This window comes from Oryctolagus cuniculus, chromosome 6, assembly GCF_964237555.1.
Source record: "Oryctolagus cuniculus chromosome 6, mOryCun1.1, whole genome shotgun sequence".
Lineage (NCBI taxonomy): Eukaryota > Metazoa > Chordata > Mammalia > Lagomorpha > Leporidae > Oryctolagus > Oryctolagus cuniculus.
Window position 1 is genome coordinate 168,023,093 of NC_091437.1, and position 11,228 is coordinate 168,034,320.

Consider the following 11,228-nt stretch of genomic DNA (forward strand, 5'->3'; position numbering starts at 1 on the left):
TGCCCTTCCTGCAGCCTCAGTGAGGTCTTGGGCACGTCCCAGCTGGCCGTCAGGCAGAGGCCCCGAGGGCCCACCCGGGCACCGTGGCCAGGTTCAGCTTGCACTTCTCTGCCGACGGCGCATCTGCGCCTCCTTGGCAGTCTTCCACGGGGACCCCTTAGAGCAAGGCTCACGTGTGTGTTGGTTTTGGGGAGCTTTGTACCTTTCGGGTACAGGTCATCTGTTGGGTTTGTATGTTGCACACATTGTCCTAGGGAGGGGTGTGTCCAGCAGGAGCCCCGAGCAGGGGAGCCTGTGTGTGTCGTAGTGTCTGTGCCATCATGGGCAGGTGAAAGAGACTGGCGGGGGAGGGGGGGAGGCCACAATCGAGACAGCTGGCTTAGCAGGCTGAGGGGCTCTCCAGGTCAGATGGAGGGCTGGGCGGGGCTGGGAGGGGTGGCCGCTGGGCGTTGCGTGTGGTCCCAGGTGTGTGGACCACGCTTTGTTATCCGTCACACGTGGGCATATCCCCAGAAGCGAGATTGTGGAGTCATGAGGTGATTCTATGTTTAAATTTATTTTAATAGGTTTTTTTTTTTTTTTTTTTTTTTTTTGCATAGTGAGAGGGAGAGACAGGAAGAGAAATCTTCTACCCGCTAGTTCAGTCCCCAAATGACTGCAACGGCCAGGGTGAAGTCAGGAGCCAGGCGCTCCATCCGGGTCTCCCACATGGGTGGCAGGGGCCCAAGCACTTGGTCTGCCTTCTGCTGCCTCCCCAGGCAGGTGAGCAGGGAACTGGGCTGGAAGTGGAGCAGCTGGGACTGGAGCTGGAGCTCGGATGTGGGCTGCTGGCATGGCAGCTGGTGGGTCACGTGCACCACGCAGCCGGTCCACGTTTCTGAGGAAGCGCCCAGCTGCTTTCCCCCGTGGCGCACAGGCGTCCACGTCACTCTCCGCCTGCTCTCAGTGGCAGTCCTGACACTGCAAGGTGCTGTCTCCTTGTGGTTCTCTGGGCTTTTTTTTTCTCTCCCATTTGTATGTCTTCTCTGTTCAAGTTCTTTGCCCTTTAAAAACTACTAGTTAACAGGAAGGGAGACAGGCAGAGAAAGCTCCAGTCTGCTGGTAAACGCTCCCAAATGCATACAACAGCTGGGGCTGGGCCAGGTTGAAGCCAGGAGCCAGGAACTCCATCCAGGTCTCGCGTGTGGGTGGCAGGGACCCGACAGGGAGCCATTACTGCTGCCTTCCAGGAGGCGGGAGCCAGAGCCAGACTTCAGACCCAGGTGCCCTGAAGGGTGCTGGGTGTCTTCATGGGTACCTTTACTGGCATCCTAACTCTGAGGCCAAATTCCCACCCTTGCCCATTTGTTTTTTAAATTTGTTTGAAAATCAGAGATACAGAGAGAGAGAGAACCACCATCTGCTGGTTCACTCCCCAGATGGCCACGGTGGCCAGGGCTGGGCCCGGCTGAAGCCAGGAGCTTCATCCGGGTCTCCTACATGGGTGGCAGGGGTTCAAGCACTTGGGCCACCTTCTCCTGCTTTTCCTAGGCCATTAACAGGAAGCCTGATTGGAAGTGGAGCAGCTGGGATGTGAACCGGTGCCCAGATGGGATGCCGATGTTGTAGGCAGCAGCTCTGCCGGCTACACCACAGCTCCACCGGCTGTGCCACAATGCGTGCCCCTTGTGCCCATTTTTAAATCAGATTATTGGGGCAGATGCTGTGGCGTAGCGGGTAAAGCCGCCGCCTGCAGTGCCCGCATCCCATATGGGCGCCGGTTCTAGTCCTGGCTGCTCCACTTCTAATCCAGCTCTCTGCTGTGGCCTGGGAAAGCAGGGGAAGATGGCCCGAGTCCTTGGGCCCCTGCGTCCATGTGGGAGACCCAGAAGAAGCTCCTGGCTCCTGGCTTCGGATCAGCGCATCTCCAGGCATCGCAGCCATTTGGGGAGTGAACCAGCGGATGGAAGACCTCTCTCTCTCTCTCTCTGCCTCTCCTTCTCTGTGTAAGTGACTTTCAAATAAATAATAATAAATAAATATATATATATAAATCAGATTATTTAATGTTTTTGTTGTTGAGTTGTCAGAATTTTTTAAGATTTGTTTATTTGAAAGAGAGAAAGAGAGTGAGAGATCCTGCCGGCCCTCTCGGGCATCTTCTGACAGCAGCCCCCTTCACTCCCCAGATGGCCACAATGGCCTGGGCTGGGCCAGGACAAAGCCAGGATCCAGGAGCTTCGTCCGGGTCTTCCCTGTGGGCACAGCAGCCCCAGCACTTGGGCCGCCTTCCTCTGCTTTCCTAGGCGCATTAGCTGGGAGCTGGATTGGAAGTGGAGCAGACGAGACTTGAACCGGTGCCCCTTTGGGGTGCTGGCGTCACAGGCAGCAGCTTCACCCGCTGCACCACAGCCCTGGCCCCCAGAATGCTCCGTGCATTTTGCACAGTAGACGCTGTTGGAGTGGCGACTTGCTAAGGTAGTCTCCTTTTATCCGTGGACTTTTCAGCATGGATTGTCTTATGCACAAAAGGTTTTCGGTCAAACAGCTCTTCATTTGTGTTTTTCTTTGGCTGTGTTGTTGCATCACGTCTGAGAGATCATTGCCTGGTCGACTGTCACGAAACTTCCCTGTTGTCTTCTGGGAATGTTGCAACTCTGGGCCCATTGTTGGTAAAGCGGATGTCCCCCTGGGCACAGCGCCCTGGGCAGGCTGCCTCCTCCAGCCCAGGTTTGCCCCCGTGCCCTGGGGTCCCAGGAGCCTCCCCCTCTGCGGGGTCCTCGCAGCCATGAGTTTCCTGGCGCTGATGCAGAAAACCTGGTCCTGTGCCAGCCTGAGCCCCGCCCACAGGGTGATCACGGCAGAACATGGTGCAGGCCCTGGTGTCGCCGGAGCTGCCGAGTGGGGAGGGGTCTTCATGGGTCGAACAGGATGTGCAGGTGAAACTAAGGGAAGAAGAGGCGCCACTTGAAATCGACAGGCAGAAGCGGGGGTGCAGCCCCCGTGGAAGCAGCCTGGAGGGTGTTTCAGATGGCTGGGCCCAGAGCAGCCCCCAGCACGGCGCACGCCACACACAGACTGCAGTGCAGAGCCTGCAGTCCACTGGGGGGAACGCGTCCGTCCACTGGTCTGCAAGAAAATGTGCCCCTTGATGGGCACTTGGCACGCGGTCGAGCTGCTGCCTGGGACACCCGCAGTCCACCGTGGACTGCCTGGCTTCACGTCGCAGCCGCACTCCGGCCTCGACTTCTGCCAGTGCATCCCGGGAGGCAGCAGTTGACAGCCCAAGGATGGGAGGCCCAGAGGAAGTCCCTGGCTCCTGGCTTTGTCCTGGCCCAACCTTGGCTGTTGCAGGCATTTGGGAAGTGATCAGTGGATGCAAGACCTCATTCCCTGTCTGCCTTTCAAATAAGTTCAAAAAGAAGCAAAGGATGGGTTCCATCATGCAGCCCGTGGACACACAACAGAACATACATGCCCATAGACAGGAGCGCAGCATGGAGTGAGCTGGTGAGCGTGTGAACCGTGGAAGCATCACACTCCTGAAAGAAGCCAGCCCAAAGGCCATCACTCCCAGAAGAGCAGCCCATGTGGGCAGGAAGGGGGTCCGAGGTCAGAGGGGAGGGGTGAGGGAAGGCTCCAGCCCTCGGGGGCCGCTGCCGAGACCCCTGAGCTGCGTGCTTGACCGTGTGCCTGACTCCATCCCAGGGAAGCCCCAGGAGCACACCGTGCCGAGGGCAGGGCATGCCAGGTGCTGAGCCTAGAAGAGCCTGGAAGGTGTGGCGGCGCTGAGTGCAGAGCCCGCAGTGTAGCTGCCCCTGTGAGGGAGGCCTTCCCGAAAGCTGGGAGAGCGGGAAGCAGCTGGAGGAGCACAGTCCAGAGACTGGCCAACAGGGAGGGGGTGCAGGTGGAGCAAGGAGATGAGCCCAGGACTGGGGCTGCGCATGCGGCCGTGCTGTGCCCTGAGCGGGGGTCAGCAGCTCTCTGTTCCCGGCCTGCCCTGAGCGGGCAGTGGTGATGCAGGAGCTGCCCGCAGCCGCCTGCCAGTGGCTCCCTGCGCCGGCACGCGCGGACCTGGCCCTGCTGGCTGTGCCGTCTGCTGTGGCACTCAGCGCGGCCCTGTTTACCACGCCGGTCCTGTCTCGGGTTCCTGGCTGCCCAGGCCGTCTGGTGGGTCCTGTGGCCATGTCCAGGAAGTTTGGCATCAGCTCTTGCCTGAGAATGCGTGGTAGGTGGAGCCCCAGTCTGCCGCCGTCCCCAGGGGTGAGGCGAGTGTGCGCCCACCTTGGGCCGTGCTCAGTGGAGACTCCGGGCCAGTGCCTTGGGCACAGGGACCCAGTAATGAGGTGGTGTCCAGAATGAAGCCATTGGGGTCCCACAGCAGAGGGCTCCCTGCCCACTGCCCACGTCCTCTGCCCTTCCGTCACTGCTGTCAGGCAGGTGTGTCGTCCTCTGCCCCACCCTGCCGTCTCCAAGACTGGCCTGGAGACTGGTGCCCCGTCTCCATCCGGGTGCCTCCTGGCGCCCGGGCCTGAGCACCGCTGTCTTGTCCGCAGGTCCCCGAGATCGTGAGCGTGCTGCGTTGCAAGCTGCGGGAGACGCAGGAGGAGCACGTCCTGCCGGCCGCCCAGCACAGCGTGTACCTGCTGGCCACCCAGCACTGCGCCGCCGTGGTGTCCAGCCTCCTGGGCAGCCCCTTGCCCTTTGACAGGTACCAGCGCTGCGAGCTGTGTGCGTCCCCACGGCTGCTTGCTGCCCCCGCCGCATGACGGCGTCTCCCCAGAGGGCAGTGCCTGCTCCCGCCAGCACCCCTGGGGCTGCACGGGGAGCTCAGCATTTGGGGCGCCTGCCCTGCCCTGGCCCCGTAGCGTGGGTTCCTGCAGGCTTGGGGACCGTGCTGTCGGGGCGTCCCTCGGAAGGCACTGTTTTCACTCGATGGTGCCTTTTACATCAAGGTGCGCGTGCCTGGTGCCCCTCCCCTGTTGCCATGGCTTCTGGCCTGCTTGCTTCTCTGTGCCTGTGTGTCCCACGGGCTGTTTCCAGAAGCCCTGCCCTGTGCCTGGTCCTCCCATGGTCCCCTTGAACTGGATGAAGTCCAGCTTGTCTCAGACTAGACAGGGGTCCTGAGACCTCTCAGCTGATGTTCACTGGTGCCCGCATCTGTTAGCTTTCTTAAAAAGAATTGTTTGATTTATTTGAAAGGTAGAGAGAGTGAAGTCTTCCATCTGCTGGTCATTGCCCAGATGGCTGCAGTAGCCAGGGCTGGCCCAGGCCAAAGCCAGGAGCTTCATCCAGGTGTCCCTCGTGGGTGCAGGGGCCCAAGCATGTGGGCCGTCTTTCACTGCTTTCCCAGGCTCGTTAGCAGAGAGCTGGATCCATAGTGGAGCAGCCAGGACTCGAACCAGCACCCGTATGGGATGCTGGCGCTGCACGTGGCGGCTCTACCCGCTACGCCACAGCACCGGCCCTGGAGCCTACCTTTGGGAGGCCCCTCCAGCTGCTGTCACCAGAGGTATTAATCCGGTCTTGAGCTTTGTGTCAGTGCTGCCCAGTATTTTTTCTTTGTAAAGATTTGGTGGTTTGAATGGCAGAATTAGAGATGAATTTCCATCCTCTGGTACACTTCCCAAATGGCCACAGTAGCCAGGGCCAGGCTGAAGCCAGGAGCCTGGGACTCCATCCTAGGACACTCGGGCCACCTTCCGCTGGTTCCCAGGCGCATCAGCAGGGAGCCGACGACCTGGCGCCCTGGCTGTGGTGGAGACCCAGGCGGTGCTGCAGGGCTACTCTGCTCCACCCGTTTCTGTTCTGTGTGCGCGCCTGGGAGGAGATGCCAGGTGTTGTACACGCAGGGAGGAGACCAGAGTGACAGCAAGGGGCACGGGATGCAGATCCGTGTTCACAGCCACCACCACCACCCCCCCGCAGCCCTGGGGTCGCCGTGGTCTGCAGAGCTCAGACCGTTCCCTGGCCCTGCCCTGGGCACAGGTGCTGCCAGGCAGAGCCCACCCTCCCACTGTCTGGGCCTGGGCCCGGAGGCCACGCCCCTCACTGCTGCGGCCCTGGTGGCCACTGTGCCTGCAGGGGGTCACTTGTGTCCGCCCAGCCTGTAACTCACTTGGCATTCAGCACGGGTCTCGGGTGGTCCTCTTCCCCTGCTCTCGAGAGCCAGCTTTGCCCCTGGTGCCCGGCTCTCCCTGGAGACACCCACTGTCCGCCCCCCATAATCTGCTATGCCTTCCGGTTTCCACCATGTTCTGTGCTGGGTTCTGGGAGTTGTCTCCCAGTTCAGTTTCTCTTCTGTATCCAGGCTGCCGTTTCTCTGAGGCAGAGAGACAGGAACCACTGTCCACTCTGCAGATACCCGCAACAGCCAGGGCCAAAGCCTGGAGCTGGGGCAGTCAGTCCAAGCATCTGAGCACTGCGGGCCCAACGCTGGGGAGCTGGTGGGAGGAGCAGAGCTGGGACTGGAACCCAGGCACTGAGCTAGACAGCTGTCTCCAGGCCTCGCTCCCGTGGTAGCTCAAGGCTGGCGGCCAGCGTGGCTGCTCGGCGGTCCCCAAGGCCTCAGCTGCACCCCTCTTGCACAGGCCTCCTGCATGCCTGCTTCTTTCTGGGCTGCTCTGGGCCAGGCATGGACGCTGCTTCCTCCAGGGGCCCCTCCCAGCCCCTGTGTCCCAGCCCTGCTCCCCTAGGGCCCTGGGGTCAGAGGCAAGGGAGCTCGGACCTGAGGTCAGGAGTCCACCTTCCGCCCAGCTGGGGCTGAGTCTGAGCCCTCCAGGGCCATGGCTGAGGGGGCAGAGACAGTCGGGCCTTGGGGTACCGTGGTCAGTGGTGGCTCAAGGCCCCTCCCCTCCCTCCTGCTTCAGCCACACCTGTGCCTTGTGGCGGGCACTGGCTGTGGAGCCCAGCCTCAGCGCCCAGGTCCTGAGACTGCTCCTGGACAAGATGAGCAAGGACGTGCCCTTCAAGGAGAGCCGGACCTTCCTGCCAGGCACCGCCCCTGACCGTGTGGCCACACTGCTGCCCCTTGCGGTAAGTAGGGGCTGCACTGGGGCACGGGAGCCTCGGCTCACAAGGCCCTCACGGGTGTTGGCCCCAGGGGTGGCCACTTTCACTTTATCCTGCGGAAGAAAACTAAACGCAGCTTGGCAAGGCCCTAAAGCAGCTGTGAGGGCTTCCTTGGAACAGATGTCCCCCATCCCCGCCCGAGGCCGTGACCTCGACTGCCCACGGTGTGCTGGCCAAGGGCTCTTGGATGGTCGGGGGGCTGCAGCCCAGCCCTGCGGTGCCCCCCAGGCCACCTGCGCGCTCCGTGAGGTCGTGTCCGCCCCAGCGTCAGCGCCCGCGGTGCTGGAGCTCTACCCACAGCTGTTTGCGGCCCTCCTGCTGCGGGTCAGCAGCACCGTGGGTGTCCAGCTGCCTCGGAACCTGCAGGCCAAGGAGAGGAGGGGCGCCGGTACGGCTCCAGGGAGCCTCGAGCCCTGCAGGTAACAGGGTCCTTCCTTCCACTCCCAGTGCGGATGGACACATGTGGGTGCGGCGTGCACGCGTGGCCAACACGCTCTGGATGGGAGACTGGGGGGAGCGGCTCTGGAAGGAAGCCATCCACAGAGTGGCCTGGGTGTGCCACACATGGCCGTGGTGCCTCCACCTCTGCGAGGGGCTCCACGCCTTCCCCTGGGGACCTCGTGGTCCCCGCCAGATGCGCCCTGGGTTCTGGTCCAGGAGGCTGGCGGCCAGGCCGGGCCGCCTCCCAAACCTCAGGCCCTGACCTCTTTGGCCACCCCTGGGTTGCATGGTGGCACTTCAGGGCCCCTCCTGGCTTCCACAGGCCTAACAGTGACAGCTGGGGCTGCTGGCTCTGGGTTTGGGTGGGCCCTTTGGCCACCCCACGTGGCACTGCCTTGCCCCAGGACTGGCTCAAACCCCAGCAAAGGTTAGTGCCAGGACCGACCCAGCCTTGTGCAGACTGAGTGGGGGGCCGCTGTCCTGTGGAAGCCCATGGGTCTTTGGCTGGGCTCCCTGTCTCGCCCTTAGGGGGAACCCTGCTGTCCAGTCCCCATAGGGGCTGGTGCAGTTCTCCCCTCCACTGGCATCATGGGCCTCATGTGATCTGCTGTCCAGTGTCTCTCGCAGGGGTTGGGGTGTGTTAGAGTGTCGGATGTGGAGGGCTAGTGTGGGCAGTGCTACCCTGGGAGGCCACTGGGGCTCCCAGACCCCTCGGGCCACTTGGCTCCTGCAACCTATTCGCCCGCACTCAGGCCTTCTCCCCAGGGGTCAGCTCTTCCACTCACTCCACGGTGGGCTGAGGACTAGACCTGGACATCAGCAGGCTGGCCAGGGCCCAGTATGTGAGGTGGCCACCGCTGGTGTGGGCAGCTCGACAGGGACAGAGAACCCAGACTTCTCTGAGGGGCCTTACCCGCACCACAAGTGCGCATGTGCACACACCCCTGAGGCCGGGCCACAGGGCATGCCTCCCACCCACCCCAGCCAGTCACCCGCCTGGCAGCTGCACCCAACACTGGGGAGGGGGTGTGGGCCCAGCCACTGTCAGACTAAAGGTGGGCACGCTTGGGGGATGGGACCCTGCAGGCACCCCCAGCCAGGACCAGTGCTGTGCCTGCAGTCGCAGGGCTCCAGGCCGTGTGGCTGAACGGCTCCTCCCCTTGGTGCTGGCTGGCTGGCCTGGCTCCGGGGTCTCTGCCCTGGGTGGGGTTGCACCTGGTCAGCCACTTCCCCTTGGCCACCGAGCCCCGTGCACCTGCAGCTCTGCGGTGGACGCCCTGCGGGCCGTGCTGCTCCGAGCGGGCAGCGAGGACGTGGAGCAGTGTGTGGAGCTGGAGGGAGGCTGGGCGCTGCTCAGCGCTTCCGCAGGGCACGAGGAGGGGGTCACCCGGCTGGCCAGGTAAGCGGCTGCAGCGCTGGCGGGGGCCCATGGGGCACTGTGGGGCTGGGCTGCTGGAGACCGGGGGACCCAGGGAGCAGCGGGCTCCAGCTTCCTGCAGCTGGGGGAGTGGGGGGGGGGGGTTAGCCTAGTGGGCAGGCTGGGAGGCGGAAGTACCCCGTAGACCCCCTCCGGGTGGGGAGCACCTGCAGCCCCCACACCTCTTGGCCTCCCCAGTGCCATGGCCAAGCACGCAGGCCCCCGGCTGCCCCTGGTGATGAAGTCCCTGGCATGCATGCAGGGCAGCCTGTACGAGGTGCAGCGGGTCACCTCCACCGCCTTCCTGGCCGAGGTAGGACCCTCGTGGGCCGTCCCTCCCCCACAGCCTCCCAGACCCTCCCTTCGCTGCGCCTGGACTGCTGGCCCCAAGCTCTGCCAGGCACCTTCTGAGGTTCCTTTGGTGGCCAGTGCTCCACCCCCGGGGGCCGACCTGGAGGCCCAGGCTGCCCTCGGCCAGCTGTCCGGGGGTGGGGGCACCCAGTGGACACGGCGCCTCTGCCCCCAGCTGCTGAGGAGCAGCGTGGCGGACGACCTGACGCTCCTCGAGTCGCTGCTGGACAGCCTGGCAGCCAGGCAGCAGGACCCCTGTGCCGGTGTGCGGCGGCTGGTGCTCCGCGGGATGTCCAACGTCGCCTCGGGCTCCCCTGACAAGGTGACGCGGGGGCCCAGCGGTGGGCTCGGGGTGGCCCCCGCGGGCAGCCTGTGCCAGAGTGTGGGGGTCTCCAGGTGCGGGCTCACGGCCCCCAGCTGCTCACAGCCATGGTCGGCGGGCTGGACGACGGGGACCACGCACACAGCCCGGTTGCCCTGGAGGCCATGGCGGGCCTGGCGCGGCTGGTGGAGCTGGTGGAGGCGCGGGAGCTGCGCGCCGTGCTGCTGCACGTGGCCATCCGGACCCGGCCCTTCTTCGACAGCGTACGCAGCCCTGAGCCCCTCCCCCGTGCGCCGCACACCCCGAAGAGGGACCCCGGCTGCCCCACCGGCTCGCCAGCCTTGCCCACCCCTAGGCAGAGGCAGGAGGGTGGGCACCCCGAGTGATGGCCACACCCGCAGGACAAGACGGAGTTCCGGACCGCGTCCATCCGCCTCTTCGGCCACCTCAATAAGGCGTGCCACGGGGCCTGCGAGGACGTCTTCCTGGACCAGGTGGTGGGTGGGCTGGCGCCCCTCCTGCTGCACCTGCAGGACCCTCAAGCCCCGGTGGCTGGTGTGAGTGGCTGGGGGGGAGAGGGGCCTCGGGCTGGGGGGCTGGGCCCGGGGCCGGGGCTGAGCGCATGCGCCACAGGCCTGCAGGTTCGCTCTGCGCATGTGCGCCCGCAACCTGGAGTGCGAGGAGCTGGAGAACGTCTTCCGGCAGCACCTGCAGGAGGGGCGCGGCCTGCACTTCGGGGAGTTCCTCAACGCCGCCTGCCGGCCCCTGGTGAGGCGGGGCGGGGCGGGCCGGGCCGGGCCGGGCCGGGCCGGGCCGGGCCGGGCCGGGCCGACCCCGCTCGCGTGCCCAAGCCCGGCAGGGCTGACCCCGCTCCCGCTCCCGCAGATGCGCGGCTTCCCGGACCTGCTGGGTCGCCTGGTGAGCACGAGCCTGTTCTACTTCAAGAGCAGCTGGGAGGGCGTGCGCGCTGCAGCCCCGATGTTCACAGGTGGGCGCCCAGCCCCGCCCCGCCCCGCCCCGGTGCCCGCCCCCGCGCCTAACCCCGCCCCGCCCGCAGGGTTCCTGGTGCTGCATGCCGAGCGCGAGTACCTCCCGCAGGTGGACCTGGAGCAGCTCCTGGCGGGTGAGCCCCCTGCCCGACCTTCGCCCCCCTCCCCCCCCCCACCGAGTCCCCAACCTGCCTGGCCCGGCTGACCCCGTGGGCGCCCACGGGGACCAAGCGATTTTCCTGGATTTCAGGATTTTTTCCCTGTCACTGGTGACCTCATCGTCTCTAGTAATTCACGGAAACTTCTTAACTGTTCCAAAAGAGCTTAAAAAACACTAAAAAAGGAAAAACTATCTTTCCGTTGGCTCCTCGGCCCTCCCCGCAGAGGCCTGTCAGGAGGGCGGTGGGCGAGGCCCCGCCGCAGGCCCCGCACAGCACGGCCTCTCCCCTCCCCAGCGCTGCGGCTGCTGCTCCAGGACCCTGCCCCCCGCGTGCGGGCGAGCGCCGCCGAGACGCTGGGCCGCCTGGGGAAGTTCGCCTGAGCCCGGGCACCGCGGGAGCGCGCGCTGTGCCCACCCTGTTCTGCAATAAAGCGCTGCCCTCGGCGGGTGACGCGTGCCCCGTTCTGCAACGCTCGGCGCCGTGGCGGGAGGAACGAG

General features: G+C 64.5%; 1 protein-coding gene across 7 annotated transcripts in view; it reads left to right on the forward strand.

Annotated features, from left to right (window-relative positions):
- MROH1 (maestro heat like repeat family member 1) overlaps positions 1–11,181 on the forward strand; it is a 74,745-nt gene extending 63,564 nt beyond the window's left edge. For 5 of the 7 annotated variants that reach the window (XM_051831189.2, XM_051831185.2, XM_051831187.2 and 2 more), the window contains 12 exons: positions 4,536–4,690; positions 6,849–7,014; positions 7,279–7,463; positions 8,747–8,890; positions 9,107–9,221; positions 9,435–9,581; positions 9,656–9,844; positions 9,983–10,138; positions 10,215–10,349; positions 10,467–10,569; positions 10,639–10,704; positions 11,026–11,181. In XM_051831189.2, coding sequence (XP_051687149.2) covers positions 4,536–4,690; positions 6,849–7,014; positions 7,279–7,463; positions 8,747–8,890; positions 9,107–9,221; positions 9,435–9,581; positions 9,656–9,844; positions 9,983–10,138; positions 10,215–10,349; positions 10,467–10,569; positions 10,639–10,704; positions 11,026–11,111 — 1,647 coding nt within the window. In that variant the 3' untranslated portion in view covers positions 11,112–11,181. Of the gene's footprint in view, positions 1–4,535; positions 4,691–6,848; positions 7,015–7,278; positions 7,470–8,746; positions 8,891–9,106; positions 9,222–9,434; positions 9,582–9,655; positions 9,845–9,982; positions 10,139–10,214; positions 10,350–10,466; positions 10,570–10,638; positions 10,705–11,025 lie in introns of those variants that run through there. The other 2 variants (XM_051831188.2, XM_051831192.2) reach the window with 2 other exon arrangements.
- Positions 11,182–11,228: the final 47 nt, after the last annotated feature.